General features: G+C 41.1%; 1 protein-coding gene across 2 annotated transcripts; it reads left to right on the top strand.

Annotated features, from left to right (window-relative positions):
- The first annotated feature begins 935 nt into the window (after positions 1 to 935).
- On the top strand, positions 936 to 17,935 carry LOC6629477 (pneumococcal serine-rich repeat protein). Of its 2 annotated transcripts, XM_032440064.2 has the most exons (5): positions 936 to 1,451; positions 1,549 to 1,830; positions 8,233 to 8,605; positions 13,973 to 15,830; positions 16,109 to 17,935. In XM_032440064.2, the coding sequence occupies exons 3-5, from the start codon at positions 8,534 to 8,536 to the stop codon at positions 16,840 to 16,842; spliced, it is 2,664 nt and encodes an 887-aa protein (XP_032295955.1). In that variant the 5' UTR covers positions 936 to 1,451; positions 1,549 to 1,830; positions 8,233 to 8,533; the 3' UTR covers positions 16,843 to 17,935. The 2 variants fall into 2 exon arrangements, with proteins under 2 accessions (XP_032295955.1, XP_032295956.1); XM_032440065.2 differs by having other exon boundaries at positions 936 to 1,818.
- Positions 17,936 to 19,131: the final 1,196 nt, after the last annotated feature.

Below are 19,131 nucleotides of genomic sequence, written 5' to 3'. Positions count from 1 at the left end.
GTTAATTTAACAGTTTTATGTTAAGTGAGCTAATATCGGTGTAAGCTTGTTTTAGCTTTATGCGCTCGTAAATGCAGTTGCTATCAACAGCAGCTCACGAACATTGAAAGTCTCGCCCCGATGACCGTTGGTCGAACACGAAGCTCACGAAAAGCCGACTCTTTGACAGTGGAACGAACTGTCCGTTCTTTCTGAGCTGAAGCTTGTGGGCTGCTTTGATGTTGATCCGTAAAAGCTGTTGCTTCTATGGTTGTTGTTGTGCGTGTTCAAAGCCAGCAAATCTAAGCTAATCAGTATGCTGGACTGTGGTTTATTGTTGAAATTGTTTGGTTAGAAAAAATATATTGGCGTGTACTTTATATTAATGTGTTCTTCGTGGGATGTTAATTTATTTAAAATAGATTTAATCGAAGCTGAATGAGGGTCTTCGGTCAATATTATAAATACGATTGAATTATACTTATAAGTTCAAATAATTATGATTTTTTTTTATTTGGTACTTGGTATTAAGGATAAAATAAATTGTGCTAAGAACAGTAAACGCTCTACTTAGAGAGATGTTCGTTTCAATGGTAAAAATCCCCGAGGAAAGCTGACCGTGAGTAGATCTTTAATTGCAGCTTTAACTAAATTATATTTAGCAATATATACCATCATTCAAATAATTTGGTTTTCATAATGCCTTACAAATTTGCACCACGTCTTATGAACCTGCTTCACTGTGCGCCGCCTGCCAGCCTGTGAATGTATGTATGAGTGTGTGTGCGCTTGTATGTGTTTGTACTTGTGCTTTTGCCTTTCTTGTGCGCTGCTGTTGCTGCTGTTGTTGTTGTTGTTGTTGCTGCTGTTGTTGCCTTGGCACTTGGCGGCTGCGGCTGCGACTGGCTCTGTCTCTGGCTCTGCCTCAGTCTCTGGCTTACTGAGCTTTTGCCAGCCTTCTTGGGCGCTAGCCAGCAGCAAGCACTTATCAGTTTTCTGATCGCTGTGGGAATTCAGTTAATTGTGGACGCTGTAGCCAAACGGACGCACGGCACAACCTGCACAAAAATTCATTTCAAATTTGATTCTCGAACATAATTTGTTGTTGCCGCTGCTCGTTTGTCTCGTGAAAGTCATTTGCCAGGCACTGCGACTGCCACTGGCCTTAAGACAAGAAGTTTTTCTTAAGCATTTTTGCCAGCCCCGAGCACAGCTGAAAACATATTTAAGGACCGTACCAAAAGTTATCTAGAAATATATTGTATACGCAACGTTGGCCCCAAACAGCAACGCGACAAATCATCAAACAAATTGCATTATTTAATGCAAGCATTTCGACAAAGTCAGTTAAATATATAGTTTTCAGAGTGTGTGAGTGCGGCTAAGATAAAAAAAACATATATATATATATATATATAAATAAAAACATAAACAGTATAAATAAATAACAACGAACTGTAAGCCCAAAACTGGTAAAAAGTAAAAGCAAAAGAAATTAATTTAAAATTAAAACGAACACATTTTTAAAAAGCCATAAACAAATCGTCGTAAAAATTCGTACAATTATAGCGCGCGCCAATATTGCTCCAATTCGGCAAACGGCTTAGCAACAAATGCACTGAACAACAACAAAAACAACAACAATAACAACAGCAACACCAATAACAAGAACAACAATAAACGGCTCGCAATATAGAAAGCAAACAATCAAATACAAATAATCAACTTCAATAGCGACAACAACAACAAACAACGCCAACAACTACAGCACGGGATTAAAATCCAGCTAAAACAACAACAACAACAACAGCAACTACAACGAGCACAACAACAAATGTGGTGGGTGCATTGGTAAGCTCAGCATGTAAAAAAAAGTAACGGTTAATACATAAGAAGAAAAAAAAAAACAAAATCGCTAAAATTGGCCAAAACGTTTTTCTTATATATTTTTTTTTATGCGCAAACGCGTTTTTATGCTTAGCATTTTTTTGGCTTTAAGTTTTTTGCAGCTTGTACTCGAAGTTTGTTTTTTTTTTTTTGCCAAGTTTTAATTTTTGCTGCCTTGCTCAACGCTGTTTGTTTTTGTTGCTCTCGTACATTTTTTGACGGCTATAAAGTGGATTTGTCTTCAATTGTGTTTAGAAATCTGCACGGCCCAAGCCAAAGCCAAAGCCTAAGCCCGAGCTCAAGCCAAAGCCAGAGCCAAAGAGACTGCAACTGCTCTGAAAATATGTCGGCCAAAAAGGTGCAGAAAAAAAGGCATTCAAAAAACCGAAAGAAAAAAAAACTAAATAAATAGCCAGTGGTTAGCGTCAAGGTCACCGATGAAAGTGTCTGTGTGTGTGTGTGTGTCTGTGTGTGTTGCTGCTGCTGTGCCTTACAGTTAGCCTTTGTGGCATGCATTAGCCATCGAAATCGATTGAAAATGCTTTTTTTTTCTTTTTCTCTTTGACGCTTTTGTCTCCTGTTTGATTGACGGGCGTGTAGATCAATTTTGATTGAGCAGATGTTTATCGCACGGTCTCTCATAGATTGCCGCAATGTCCGGCCGTTATATTTGAATGTACTTTATGGACAAATGAGCTCTCACGCAGGGCTTGTCAAATTGTGGGACGTGCAACTATAATTTAGTAATTTGCCCCAGCTAGATGCAGCTGTTATTTTGACGCCCCAATCTATTACCAACTTGTTTGTCATAATTAACGGCTTAATGTAATTGAGTGTGTGTGTGTGTGTTTCTGTCTATTTATGGGGCTTTTATTTAGGGCTCAAGTTTTGTAAGTCAATATTTCTTTTGTCTGGCTTGCATTTTATTCAAGGTACATAGTCAAATAAATTAAGCTGCTTGTAATTGAAAATTGTAACAATTTAAATATATTTTTTTTTTTTTTAGGATTTTCTATCTCCCTTTTTAAGTATGCTTCATATTTAGTTTTCTATTGGTCTCTTGCGCATTTGATATTAGCTTTTATTAATTTTTCTTTTTGCTAGTTCAAAAAACATATATCAATTGTATTGCCTTTTTCTTTGTGATTTTCTGTTGAGTTTGAACCGGCGACCTACTGCTGGTAAGTCAGACGCTTCGACGTTTAAGCCAAGCAGCTTTTCAGAAAAAGTCTTGCACACGTTAAGATATAAATCCGTTTATTTTAACCTACTTCTTGGGTACTTTTACATTTTCACCATATTTATATTTGAAAAGTGAAGCCCATGCTTGGCAACAATTAAACAAATTTATTAACAATTTCTGTAATTTATTTGCGGCACATTCTATGCCAAATTGCAAAACGGCAGCCCATTGCCAAACTCAAGTCGTTCAACTATTTTAATACAAATTATTATTAAAAGCTTAATTGCGGTGCAGTCGGCAACCAGCCAAACATACTTCGTAATACCAACAAGATAGCAGCAGCAGCAGCAAAAATGCTTCGCCTGAGCTTTGGCCAAAACAATTAACGCCGCTAAGCAAAATTAACAAATTGTTTGCAGTCGTTGGCAACAACAGTAGCAAATGATAGGCAAAAAAAAACCTGTTGCACTATTTATATTGCGTTTCAACTGCAATGGCAAACTCTATGACAATAATTATGATGATAAAACAAGTGCGAATGCTTAACTATGGAGTGTTAGTCTAGCAAATGCTCTAAATAAAACCAACATCAGCAGAAATCTCAAAAATAAGCAGATTGTAATTGTAAGCTGAAAGATGCTCTGTATTTTTATTAAAATTCTTTCACTCTCAACAAGTCGCAGAGTATTCGCGTTAGTCTAAAAATAAATGCTATATAGAATCTATAAGTAGCCACCTACCAAATAAGCTAAGGCTGCACAAGGCTGGGCTCTGCGACTTATGTTGTCAAAGAACATAAATTTATATTTAAGATATTTGTGCAACTGTTACAAAACTTTATGACAAACTGGCTTAGACATTTTTAATGGCAACAGGGTATGCGAGAAGTGCAATAAACTCTTAAGAAATTCCATGGAAATATAAACAACTTTATGGTCGCGGCCACTTGCTTAAGTTTGCTTTACTTTTGCTTGACTATTATTTGGCAGTCTGCCTGGCAGCAAGCCTGAAAAAAAACCAAAAAAATACAAAAATAAAAAAAAAAATAGCGCATACGCCGTGTGGCCTCTCCCTTGGCTTGGCTTTGAGCCTGCCCGTCCCTCAACTCGCTGCGGTCGCCGTCAATTGTCAATGAATTGCAATCGGGCTTTTTTCTGCCTCGTCGCGTGTGATTTTGCCTTTGTTTCGAGAATGTTTGACAATTTGTCACATAGTCCAACACTTGATTCCACCGGCGACCCATTTGTTACACACTTTATGTTGCGATTGCGATTGCGACTCCGATTCGATTCAATTTGATTCGATTTTATTGTGCTGTCCCATGTCGTACTTAGTAGCAATTTATTTGCCTCTGACTGTGTCTTTGCCATGCTCCTAGCTCACTTCTGGTTTTAAATCAAGTTTATTAACCGGAATTGTCAGCATTCTATTGTGCCCCTAGGTTTATTGTCTATTGCTTTTCTGGGCGTATCCATAGCTATCGATTAGCATTCTAATTTATATACTAACTGCTCGAATATCGCACAATTTTGACGCCAATGGGCATGCACGAGAATCAACCGGCCAAGTCCAAGACCAAGAACAAGACCAGCATCAAGTGCCATTGCCAAGTGACACAGACATATTCTTTTAACCGCCACCAATGCAACATTAATAATTGCAACTCCATTCTGAGTGCTCAATATAGTTTTTCCACTCCCACAACATTCTCAGACCTTTGCGACTTTTTATGCATATCGTTTTGTTGTTATTTATTGACAAAATTTTGCAAATTAACTCAAGCTTTTTATACCCTGAACCCTTCAAAAACGGGTTATGGTATTTGTGCAAAATCCCAATGTATGCAACAGGCAGAAGGAGAAGCATCTCCGACCCCATAAAGTATATATATTCTTGATCAGCATCCGTTTGATGTTAGAAGAAGAGGGTTCAGGGTATCCCCTAGTCGGGAGCTCCCGACTAGCACCTCTTACTTGTTTCTTAATACTTTCATTAGGAATACGATTTTATTTATAGTTTGATAAGACATGTGGAAAACTACAAATAATATATATATTTTTTTTAAACAGATCTCTGTTAGGCGTTAAGTTAGCATGCATTGGTATTTCATCATCAGGATTTAATTTTCGGAAAACATTTTAAAAACTACAACAAATTGAACATTTTGTTTTGAACCAATGTTGGCATGAAATGGCCTGAATCTAGAAATAGATTTTATTTACTAAATTTGATGCATTTATATAAAAGTTAGCTATGCATTTTCCAAATTTTTTGAAAACCCATGTGCACGTTCAATAGATTTACGTAAAGTTCAAACAAGTTACGCTCGGGCAAATATCGCATACATTTTTGGCCTTAACGCTAGCGAGCTTACAGCTGATGCCATGTTTCTGTTGCTGGTTCTGTTTCTGGCTCTGATATGGGTGCAGCTCTCAACTGAGCTGGCCAGTTTAATAAGTGGATACACATGTCGGAGAGTGCAGTGGAGCAGGCGCCTGGTTTCGAGATAACAACGACCTTTGCGGAATGTGATTAGAACTTTTACTTTTCCCCCTATGATCGGTTATACAAGCTACAGCAGAAACGAGAATAGCTTAAAAACTAGCTGTCAAGCTGTCAAAGATAAAACAGCTCATAAGAAATGCGTCACAAGCGGATTGAGACAAGAGACAAGTGAAGACAAGAAGAACAAGAAGCAGTTCTCTTTTGTACGCCGAATATTAAATACTCTTGCTTGCTTATAAACGATTTGTTTTCGACCAATTTGCATAATACATTAGCCCGATATACAGATATATTAGGCGAATAGTGAAGCCCTCAAATGCTAACTCATATATTGGGACTTTTCTTTCTATATTGCTTTAATATATTTAATAGCTTTATTATATGGCTAATATTTATGACAGCTGTGTAATATATAAGTGCGATTCTGTCTAGTTAAACAAAGCTTAATCAACTAAGTAGGTTCTCAAATGCCGATCAAGAATATATTTAGTTATTTAGAATCATAAAATCTGCGCGTTACAAACTTGGTAGCCAATTTATAGTACTCTGCACAAGGGTGTAATGCGAATAAGAAGCAGTAGCAGAATCTAAAAGATAGTGTATACAAAGGAATTTCCATATCCAACAGTTGTCCGTGTCTAATTAATGAGCCAAGTTTAGCTTAGACGTTTTTTTGTTAGCCAAGAAACTTTCATTTTTAATGAGCCGAATTCTGGCCATAAACATATTGCTTTGTTTTGCACACACACAAATTCCTGGATAATTAAAAGCCATTGAACGCTCTGCGGCCCAAAGCTGCGACTATGAGTAATTATATGGCCCGTGAAGAAGGCTTGATAAGAATTAGAACTGGTTTTACGATGTTGGCCAACTGGCTAGCATTTCGTCTTGTGTCTCGCTTATGTTGCTGCTGTTTTTTTTTACATTTATTTTGTCCAACAACTATTTTTAGCCTTTTTTGTTTTGCATACTCTTGTTAAATGTATCATAAGTTTGTCAGTCGATAGAGTCATGGTCAAGAGGCATAGATCGAAAAACATTTCTTTTCTGTTCCTCAAGATATTTTGAATAATTTTGGCCTAGACGAGCTTTACTATCCTACAAACATGTCCCTATGTGGACAAGAGTATTTAGTCTTCGGTTTGCCAATAAATACCATTGATTCTTGTGTATTCGCTGTGAGCTGAAGCCACATTTGACTTGGCTCAGAGTTTACGGCTTAATTACGGACTTGGCTTAGCGGAAATGCCTGATACTGTGTCTGCGCGCTAATTACTTAGAAGCTTTAATTAAATTAAGCTAAGATTGAGGCATAAAGGGCGCCAATTGGCAATAAAAATCAACTAAAGGCTAATGTGCGCCGGCGGCAAACTGAGTATGCTAACGATTTGGCCAACTTGGCTCAGACACACAATGCACAGGCCCAGCCAGGCCCCAATGACATGCCAATTGTTGTGGCTATCAAAATATTTGTCATTAATTATAAATATTTTGAAATTGCTTAAGAAAAAACAGCTTAGCATCTGCCTGGTCTTGGGCTGGGGCTGCCTGCGGCTGCTGTTGCGGCTGGAACTGCTGCAACTTGTTGCGACTTGTTGTGGCAAATGCTGCCCCGTCGCAGCCAAACAGCCGCTGCGCCAGACAAGTTCAATGATTCTTCTAGCCGTGACTCAATCGCATTTGGCAACTTTTAAAAATGAGCTGCAAATGTTTAAATATTTCTGTCTGTTTTGCTGTATTTTTGCTTGCGCCTCCCCGCTCGCTCTGCGCAAGTGTGAAATGCACCTTGACATTTGAGTATGTATCTTCTACAGCCGCTTATTGATTACCGATCGCAATGAATTTGTTTTCGCTTTGCTAATGCTAATGCCAGGCAATGGCTTTTGTAAATTATGCATCATTTTGCAATTTTGATGTTCACCTGAGCGATGATTGTCACGGCGTCAAGACCCCGGCCGACAATCATTTCGATGTTCTGACCTCACGCGCCCATTTAGCCATTTATACATATTAAACAGTCTGGTTTCTCGCAAGTCTTTTAAAGTTTCAATAAACAAACTATAGAGTTTGTAATAGAGTCAGTAATAGACTGAACCAATGTGAAAACTTCAAAGGCTTGCAATATTATTTTGAATATTATTGTTATTCCAAAGGAATTCTTGTTGTGAGCCCAACTATTTTTTTACAATTAATTTTTAATTAGTCAACTAATTCTTGATAAATAAAATAATGGAAATTTTGGGTTTCAGCTGGTTTGGCGCAAGCCCGGCCTTGATTTCGAATTAAGCCCGATATCTATTCATCAATTCAATTTGGAATGTGAACTGATATTTTGTGGTAGATTTTTCTTAATACCATAAATATTTATATCCCTTAGTTAGTTAGTTAGTTATATAAACGAAATATTTCATCTATTCCAAGAAAAGGAACTTCAGTTATAGCTACAGGCAACAGCCTCATATACAGGACAGATCATTCGACTGTATTTAATAGGTGTGTGCAAAAATTAAATATATGCATATTTTTTATACATATACTTTGGAATTTGTCTAAGGTATCACCTAGTCGTGCACTCTCGCGTGGCCATGCCAAAAACCCCCTTCAAAGTTTTAACTTGTCTTTCCATTTGGAATGAAGGCACTGCTTAATTACTCGCTTCTTCTGTTCTTTAATTTCAGTGATTAACAAGTCACATCATCAAATACCTTCACACACACACACACACACTGCCAGACGCACAAACAGCTATCGGCACAACAACACGCAAAGCGGAAAGACGGTGACCCTGGAGCATGTCATCCATTTTCAGCATGATTCAACTGCAGACAAGACAAACGGCCAAATGAATCACTTGTCGCGCAAAGAAAGTAAGCTTCATTAAGGAGTCGATAAGAACAAGAGTCGAAATCAAAGTGCCTGATAAAAACGCCCAATAAATTGGATCCTTTACCAACTCCCCAGCTGACGGAGTCAAAGCAAATGCAACTGCACAGAATTAAGAACGGCATGGCACACTTTTGCTGGTATCATAAATTGGTATTCCTGCTGTTGGTAAGTGTATTTTTTCGCATAATTATTTCTAGTATATTAGCTTGTATTTGTAAACTAAGCACTACGATATATACATATATATATTTTTATATAAGCGTGGATACGATCAGGGCTGCAAATCTGAAATAAAAACTGTCACTGGTTTGATTCACGATTTTAGCGTTTCGTTCCGTTGCTTTTCCACATTCTTGAAGGTTCTAATTATACCCTGAAACCGTTGAAAATGATTTTAAACTTGTGCATCATCTCATAGTCAGACACTTACTTAAAAAATGCGTTCCAAATAAGATTAGATAAATTCCTTGTTGGGTCTTTCGTTGCTTATTATTTTGACTAGCTCTTTCCCAAAAGTATTTTCTTGTCTCTACAGCTGAATCTTGGGGCCATAATGCAATTATGCTTGGCATCAACACAGTTCAACTTCACCTAAACAAGCTCAGCCTAATGCATATAACTATAAATTTATTAAGGGTACATCCAGTATTTGCCATAGATTGTTTATATTCATTAATTCATTAAGAGAAGATATATGCGAGCCGCTGTTCGCTGGCAAACCAACTAGTTTCATAGCTTCACATATTTATCCCATGCAACGTCTACACAATTCTCGACATTGAACTTTAGAGATGGATGTGGAATGCGAGCTGTTGTCTGATTGTGTGGCATGATTTATTACGCATATGGGGCAAATATGTATTTATGCGGGAGCACACACACACACAGACACACAAACGGTTGCACATAGCGCAACAAATCGATTCGTGTTGGCCAACCCTTTGAAATAACACTCAGATGGCCATTTGGCTTGGCCATGCCAGTCCCGTTGTACTACTTGCAGTTGCAGTTGCAGTTGCACATGAGCTCAATTACTCACTTGGCCAATGCTTTTAGATCGGCTAGAGTAATAAATGGACTAATTGCTGGCCATAATGGTGTCTATATTCAGTCTGGCTTGTGCATTTATTGGCCCAAATCATCTGCAATGCGAATGCATTTTTATTATTATTTATTTCTGTTGGTTAATGCTAATGCCTGTTGTGGCTGCAATGGACTCTTTATTGACTGCGCTCGCTGGACACAGACACAGCTGATTGTGTGTAATGTAAAGCAGCCCAAAGTAAACTCGACTGCGGCAAAAGCCAGGCTAAATAATTGCACGCGATTTGAGCGCGGTTATGCGAAACTGAAACTCAAAACTGCAAACTAAAACGGCAACTGGCGGGCTGCAGTCGCAGTCGCAGTTGCAGTTGGAGTTGCAGTCGATGACGCTGGCAATTTGCAAATTATGCGCAGCGGGCGGGACGTTGATTGAGGAGGCGGCATAGTGGGGCGCGGTGCAACGTCGCGTGGAGCAACAACATTCTAAAGCCAGCGTCAGCTTTTCTTTCATGCAAGTAGTGCGAGTATATGTGTGTTTGTGTGTGATATGCATTTGACGATTAGCAAGCATATATATGGAACAGTGTAGCGTAGTTTTGTTGTGCTGTGTAATTAATAAATGTGTGTTATTATGACAGAGACACACAAGCTGAGCGCTGCAATCGGGTTGGATGGCATTGAGCGCCCTTATGTGGGGCCGAAGATCGATGGCTCGATACTGGCAAGTCATAAGATGCCAGGCTGCAAGTGGCAAGCGGCAAGTGGCAAGCTGCACACACACAACAGCTGAGCGGCCGCGGGTGGTTAGCTGCAATTAAACAATGGCCGCTTGGCAACAGACACAGACCTCAGCTGACACATTCACATTGTGGCAACTGTGTTGTGGCTGCTGCTGCTGCTGCTACTGCTGCTCCTTTCAACGCTGCAACGCCCACTACAAATGCCGCTGGCCACAAGCGTTACGGCCACACCATAAAATGCATGCGGACAGGCCAATTCTTGTTGCATTGCCTGTTTTGACCAGACGAATTTTGATAAAAACAAAAAAATATATATGTAAAGAGTTTTCATTATTATAGCCTGGCGACTTTTTCCGTGTTTTGGGCTTTATGCAAATCTCCAGGCGCACTGTGTGTGGCTAGTTCGTGTCTTGAGTCATTCGTTTTTTATGCAACCGAATCCCGTTTTCAGCGCTCCATCAATCATGTGGAGACGCCTAATTGATTAGCAGCTGTTGCTTCGCAGCCCCAATGAGTGACTTTTAATGTTTGCACTTCCGAAATTTGCATACAAAGTCGAAAATAAAACGGATGAAATTGAAATCGAATCTGAAACTCAAATTGAAAGCGAAACGTAATTGAATTTGACAACCTATTTTTTTTTGAAGAGGGGGCGCAGCTGGACCATGAAAGCCAACTCATTAAAAAACTTGTTCGCCTCATTTTTTCAATTCTTTTTCGATGGATGCTTGTGGCTAATTAAATTGGAAGTTTTTGAAGCGGCACTTGAAAGCCAATTGAGCTGCCGTACGCCAGCTTAAAGCTGGAGTACACTGAGAGCGTTCATTAAGGCGGTGATTATTGCTTAATTGTTCGATACATGACAACAGGTCTATTGACTATTGGTTAAGGCGGATATCTCATTGAGTTCCACCGACAACTGGCAGCGATACGTAGAAGCGTTTAGAATTTCAAAAGACAATTTTAAGCGCCCATTTTGATAAGTTGCGAATGTGGCACTTTGACACATCCGCTAAGTTGACAGCCGTGAAAATTGTCAACGCTGTTGTGAGAGGCCCAACAATTGAATGATAAATGATAAATGATAAACGCTAGCCGATAACTGGCCAGCTAAGTGCAAAAGAATGTCTAACAGGATTAGCATTTTGCCAATTGTCCGACCAAATCGGAGCTCTGATAAATCAATCAAGATTAATGCTCAATCATTTAGCCCAATCTATTTTTGGTGCGAGCGCATTTCATTCATTAAACTTGCCACGGCACTGACTACTCGGTTCAAGTAACCCGCCACAATGGAAAGGAATGCCACAGAGCAACATAAAGTGGTCACTTTTAGTAATATGCTTTTTTTAGAACGTTTTTGGTGTCCAATTCGGTTAAGCAAATATTAGGTGACACCGCGCCGAGGGAGCCCTTTTGGGCCCATTGTTCTAAGTTGCGCTCGCATTGTTATTAACTTTCAGCGATTTGTGTGTCAATGTTAAATGCTCATTCACTGCCCGCAGCAGCAGTTACTTCTGCAATTTTAGACATAAAAGGCAAGGCGAGCCGCCTCACTGGTGACTAACTCGCAACTGGCAATCGGGTAACTGGGTAACTGCCAACTGCCGACTGCCGACTGGCAACTGGCAACTGGCAACTGGCCAGTCGCCCATTTGCTGCCTGCGCCTGTTTACACTGTAATTTTAGCACATGTGCGAAGGTGTTTTGCTTGCTTTAATGCTGCCTGCCAACAATTGTTAGATTGAATCGCTTAAATATGATCTAGAAATGTTTAGTCTTAAGCCACAACAACACCAACAGCGGCAGGCGACAGTCGCCTAGCGTTTAGCGCCCACTCAATTCCATTTGTTGTTGTTCTTGTTGCTATTGTTGTTATTATTGCACATCGCTGCGCTGTCAAGCTGTTTGCATTATGCTCGAAAAGCTGCCGGATGTTGTTGTGGTTGTTGTTGTCATTACTTATATATGTTTTTTACATTTTTTATATAATAATTATGTTATTATTTTATAAATTGTTGAGCATGCAAAAAAAAAAAAAAAATATATATATATATAATTGAATTTATATTTTTTCTTTGTTTTATTTATTGCTTTTTCAATTTACGCCTTTCCAATCGCATTTGATTTTATGACCCAGAGCTTTATGCGATTTATCGCGATTACAATTAGTTATGCTGATTTTGCCAAATGCAATAAATATGTTTTATACGTCATTTGTGTGTTGACGACTGTTGCAGGGCAAGTTCGTGTCCTAAGTCTTTTGTATTTGTGGGACGTTCAAAGTTTGTGTGGGGCGGCATTTTGTGCTGCATTGATTTGATTTATGCCTATTTTGAACTGAACACATAGTTCAAGCACACAATATGCATTAGAGGCGAGTTCATTGCAACAGAAAGCAACAGCGCGGGTAAAGGGAAGGTCAACGCTGAATTGTTAACAGCTAATGGCTATGGCCTAATTACAGTTCTTTGCAAATCAAGCACAAATGTTTTGCATTTGGTTGAGGTCCTTAAGAAACAGTCATGTTTTAATGCAGCTGTTGCTCACATTCTTGACCTTAATGCTTGGTTTTTTCCAAATAATCATCGTATCATTTCAAAATGAAAGCCGACTTCTGGTTAACGAAATGAGACACTGAAAATGATTCATAATTTTGTTATATTTAGTTTAATTTTTAGTGAATTTAATATATTCACAGAATTAGCTGAGAGCTGAGATTGTTTTAATTAGCATTGGTTTGAAGAAAGTAAACTAGTTTAGCTACTGTCGCAAGTTTTTAAGGTTTTCGTTTAAGATTCCGTTGTTGTTTAATAATATCGGCTTTTATACCCTATACCCTATAGGGTAATACAATTTTCTCGACATTTACTAACTTAAATATGCTTCCTTGATATGAGTCAAGACTCTAGCAATACTATATTATGTAGCTTTATGGAAAGGAGCGTTAGAAATATGAGTTTTTGTATGGCAAAATATTTTGTTTTCCATGATATTTCCAGATAACTCAACATGTACGATGTTTGCTATTAGAAACATATAAACAAAGCCGTACATTTTTACCGTGCTGAAGATATCCGTTCTGACTCGGTCGAAAAGTACTGCGAGTTATTTTCAGCTGTAATTTATGTAATGTGAAAGAATGTGTGAACAGGGTTATTCAATATCTTAAGATAAACTGAATGTAAAGATAAGCACAATCGATATATCAAAGAAAATATCTAATGAAATATGCCTAAAGCTGCCATTTAAGCAACCGTAAATCCAAAGATTCTCCCGATTAATATGAGATAAATATCACTTAGATCTGAAAGCGATAGGCAAAATGAGGGTAATTCATTTGCATAAAGTCTTCGTTAGCTGGCACTTGCATACGCTTTAACAAGCCATTTGTCAGTTAATTATGACACCGTCCAGATGTTTACATGCACCACAAGCCAGAAGCACTTCAAAGGTAGCCGCAGCATTCCATTGATGTCTTAATAAGCCCAATGCATTATTATTCAAATGTCATATCTGCGGAGCAAGAAGACATTTGTGGCACACATAAATGTCTTTGTGTGCAGCGAATGATGTTTTAATTACGCAAATTTATAAATATATCGCTGAGATAAGCATGGGGTCGGGTAACTGCATCATGCGGCAGCTGATTTGCATAAAAATCGCATTGAAGCGAAATGCGAGGCAATTGACATGAATCTAACTAAATCATTCCCATTTGTTTCTTTTTTTTTCCTTCCACTTGCAGATGTTGTGCTGCGGCTATACGCGGCCAGCCCCTGCACCTGTTCCCGCCCCTGCCCCGGCACTGGCAACGGGTCGTCAGAGTGAGCTCATTGCGGGCAATGAGTTTCTCAAGCTGTTCCTCGATCACGACGAACAGCAGCGCAGCCTGCACAGCGATGAGGAGCTCGAGGCACCCGCTGCTGGTCGCCTGAACAATGCCAGAAGCTTGGAGCACAAGACGCGCTACCGCAACGCAAATGCGCAGCATCAGACAGATGCCGATGGCAAGCAGGTTGTCAAGTTAGTGACCACAGGCAGCAAGATTGTCTTTCTAGAGGATGCGCCCGCAGCATCAACCAGCAAGCCAAAGTCCAGCGAAGAGGTCAAGGTGGTGGCTGTCAGCGTCAGCTCCTCCAGCAAGCGTGGCAGTCGCATTAGCCGGACGCAGCCGCCAGCCTTCAAGCCACCTGCCACGCAATCCCATTCCCAGTCCCACAGAAGCAGCGCACCGAGTGCAATCGGCGTGGACTTTGTCAATCGCTCGCACAAGAGCGAACTGTCCATTGAGGAGACGGAGCCACGCCTGGCCGCCGATGTCATGGATGTCGAGAGCGACTCGCTGAACAGCGCCTCCAATATACAAAATGTTTTGGCTGCACCATTGCTGGCGGCAGCAACCTCCAGCCGCTCCAGTTCGGTGGCGTTTCGAGGCGCTGCTGCTGTTGCTGCGACTGGGCGAAATGCCACTCGCATAAATCAGAGAGCCAACGATGCGGAGGCGGTGTCTGAGGCAAACACTCATGAGTCTGTTGCGGGTGATGACAAATTGCTGCCGTTCCAGACGGTGATCTATCACGACACGAAGCAGGGCCATGGACCCCAGTCAAGATCAATATCATACAGCTCCATATCGCAGAACGTGGATGATCTCCATGTGCCGGGCGGCTGGCATCATTCAGCCGGTATCTTGGCGGAGGCACAGCGCAACGTGAGCGACAGCCTCAAGCCCATGCCACGTCTCACCTCGGAGCCGTCCAAGTTCTATTCCGTGCCATCGAAAATGTACAGTGTGCCTTCCAAGTTTTACTCGGAGCCAGCTAAGGTCTACTCAGAGCCGGCAAAGATGTATGGCCAGCCAGAGAAGGTATATTCGGAGCCGGCCAAAGTCTATGGACAGCCGTCAAAGTTTTACTCAGAGCCAGCGAAAGTATACTCGCAGCCAGCTAAGGTCTATGGTGAGCCCGCCAAGACCTACTGGCCGCATACTGTTACAACCGGTACCGGTGTCACTCTCGGCACGAACAGCTCGCCCACCACAACAGGCGCTACATTGACAGCGGCAACAACAGCAACGCCAGCAACTGTGCCAACGGGCCCTGCTCCCACCACCTTTGTGCCCTCGCGTCGGCCAGCAATTGTCTCGCGGATTGCATTCGGCGAGGCGCAGACGACAACGACAACAACAAGCAGATCCATGGAATCCCAGACGGCAACGAGCAGCACGCTGCCCACCGTTAGGCCAAGCACTTGGCACCACCATTATCACAGTGGTCATAATCATCATCTGCACCAGCAACAACAGCAGCAGCAGCACCAACAACAACAGACTGCACTGAGTGCGGGCAATTCGCAGCCGCGTCGTGTACTCTTCAATTTGGATAAATTACCTTATGATTTATTGAATGCACCGCAACCGCAGCCAGCGCGCCATCTATTGGAGCCAATTTTATCAAAGAGTCCAAGCACAAGCGACTACCAGCAACAGCGGCAGCATCAGCATCAGCAACATCATCGTCCATGTTGGGAACAACAGCAACGTCAGCATTCATCACTGTCGCTTCAACATTCTAATCAAAATGCCAAAGGATTGCCCAATAGAGGTGAGTCTTGGGCCCAAGCAAATTACACTGTGCTGCAGGTTTTGCATAGCAGAGTACCAACTATTTAGTTGGGCGTTGCATTCGCTGCATGCTGGTCAAATTTATGAGTCTGTAATTAGGCTAACGATTAGTTCGACTACAGCTTAACCCCCAGCTGCAAGTCTGCAGCACAGTGTAATTATGAGAGACCACGCACGTTTAACTTGAACTTATCAAACCTCTCTCTTACTCACCTACATATTTCTTTATCTCTCTCTCTCTCTCTCTCTCACTGCCAGATCTAGTCAAGTGTGTTTCCAAATTTGCACACCAACATGCATCGCCCGCAGCAGCATCCGGCATTAGCGCCTATTCATACAGTTCCAGCTCCAGCAGCTCATCATCCTCATCCTCCGCTGTTGCCGCATCGCCAGTTGGCGATGCGACCATGTTGCCACACTTTACAACCGAACGCGCCGAGCTTTACACACCGACCCCAGAGCAGAATTACGAAATTGAAGAGTCCGTAAGTGTTATGACAAACGGACGAGCCCATGGATTGCAGGGTGTCAGCAGCAGCAGCAGCAGCAGCGGCGGTAGTGGCGCACTGGTCACAGCCACAACACCAGCCAGTCCAGCAACCACAACATCAACAACATCCAATGGAGCAGCGACAACAACAACGCAACACGGTCGCAATCGCGGCATAGACCGGGGACGCGGTTCGGTGGTGTACAACGCCAACGCAAATGCCAACGACTATGATGGTGTTGGTGACGGTGGCGATGAAGATGCTGAGGGCAGGGGCAGCACAGATGAGTCAGATGAAGATAAAGTTGCCTATGTGGTGGAGGGACGCAACTATCGCAAGTATCGCGTCGAGGAGAAAACCGACGACGGCTTCATCGTTGGCGAATATGGCGTCGTGGACCACAACGATGGCAACCTAAGCGGTGTGCGTTACACCGCCGACTCGACCATTGATCGCAGCTTGATACAAAAGGCGTTGTTGACATTTCTGAAGCTCAAGTAGTTGAAGCCACAGCTGTACTGCGGCAACTCTCGAGCTGCCCGAGCTGACCCAGCTGCCTCAGCTGCCTCGATTGGCTCGGCTGCCCAGCTGCCACAGCTGCAGCGGCAATTCATTTCATACACATGTGATCCAAGTCGTATTGTAGTTAGCGTAGCTTAAATTAATATAAACTAGCCTTCATTTATACAATCACAATGACATGAGCTGAAAGTTGTAATCGATAGTTGGATAATCGATTTGATGAGAATTACAGTTAGTTTGAGTGAAAGGAACATATTGTTGAGCTGATTGATCTTTTAGCCATCGTAACATTCCAGACAAATTTCAAGTGCTTTCTCCAGTTAATCGAGCTTTTTCATATGAAGCACAAGCTAAAAGGGTTTCATTATCTTCACCAGTCGAAAGCACAATTTCATCCTCAAGTGCAACATTCATGTGCTTGCAACTGTTAGACGACCTTTCAGCCTTAAATAGAATCGTTGGAAACTTTTACCAGTAAGACTTTGAACGTAGCTTACACGTACTGTTAGGGTTGAAAAAGCTGCTTAAGTATAAAAGCCATGCAACAGCTTGTATTGAGAAGCTGAAGCTAATCACTTTTTATCAAGATTAATCCTATATTTGAATACCAACTTCAGCCAGTGTCTTTGTGACATAAGTATTCTTAGTTAGATTGTCAACCCACGGCCACGACTCTCTGTCCTACTTTATCCTACATTCCCCTACAGCAAGTGTGCGTGTATTTTGAATGTGTGTGTGTGTGCATGCTTATGTGGCTGTAAACGAATTTGTTTTATGCTTAGTTAATGTTTTAATTAATTTATTGTAGTTGTTGGTATTCTAATTTAATATAATGTAATTTAAACTTTACACCTAAACTGAACGAACCGCAAAATTTTACCTAGCAACTTGCCATAATTTACTCATATAACGAACGTGGCCAAGCTCTAACGATTTGGCCCAAAAGCACGTACGCACCTAAATGCATAAACTATCCTAATTAGAGCCTAAGTAACTTGCAATGTGAAAAATTACAACAAAAAAATATATAAAAATAAAAAATAAATCGAGTGAATTAATAAAGAGCACTAAACTGAAACCGCAGTCGCTGTTATAAATGGCTGCTCCACAGCGGGGGCTGCTGCAACAAAGGGAGCAAACAGGTCCACGAAATGTAAATAGCCATTTAAAATTGATTAAAAACATGCAGCCAACGGCGATCGGTAACTGACACTCGGGACATTATCATTAAACTTTAATTGATACCAACAAGTGACAAAGGGATGATGCTCCATAACAACAGCATCAACAAAAAGTCGAGCAGGAGTGCTCGACTAGCTGATACCCTGAGTCCAGCATCGAGACGATGTAACAATAACTGAAGATATGCTTCTATACACACATACACACACGCTGCGGCTTTGCATCTACATCCCTCAGACCCAAACTATATGATTATGTTTTTGAATAACTTCGATGTTTGTTGTCCGATTTCTATGATATTTAAAAGATATAAATATAGAAGCAGGAGGTATATAAACACCAAAGCTCAAGGCTATACACATATAAATGGTTTTTTTCCAATTTGGTAGGGACGGTGGGGTGGGCGTATCATAAATATTCTGAATCTGCTTATACTATACGAAAGCCTATATCATAAGTTTGTCTCTATCTCCCATAATTTCCAAAATATGCTTGATAAATCGCATACTGAGATTGATATTTACTGAAAGATCGATATTTGGAAAGACCCACTTTGAAAGATACAGGTACTAAGATTGAATGGATAGACGACCGAACCGAACCAACGAGTGTTCGGTCGGACATGTGAGATAAACTCGTCTGTTGATGCTGATCAAGAATATACTAGATGGTTCGGAAAGACATCCTTTCTTTTGCCTGTTTCATACATAAGCACAAAAGCACTATACTCTCTTTATCCGACTTGAATGAGCTCAGGGTATGACAACAATGGGGCTATCAGTTGTGACAGCGAAATGCGGAAACGGCTTTAGATAAGAGAGAAGTCAGGCGGAGGCTTTTATAGATGCATTTGGCCAATTAAGAGCCAGTCGAAGACGCTCGTTAACAGATCTGTTTCATTACGCCAAGCTGAGCATGCGAGTTGATAATGTTGATCATAATGATGTTGCTGCCAACGGGCCCATAAATGCAGAACAGGACCTACAACCAGCATCTGGAGCTAAAGCTGTAAGTGCCAGCTGAAGGTCGCTGAACGGCCTTGCTTGCGGTCGGCCGGACGTGTTTGGCGTCTGCGTGTCGTCATTT

This window comes from Drosophila virilis, chromosome 2, assembly GCF_030788295.1.
Source record: "Drosophila virilis strain 15010-1051.87 chromosome 2, Dvir_AGI_RSII-ME, whole genome shotgun sequence".
NCBI lineage: Eukaryota > Metazoa > Arthropoda > Insecta > Diptera > Drosophilidae > Drosophila > Drosophila virilis.
This window is presented reverse-complemented; position numbering and strand designations above follow the sequence as displayed.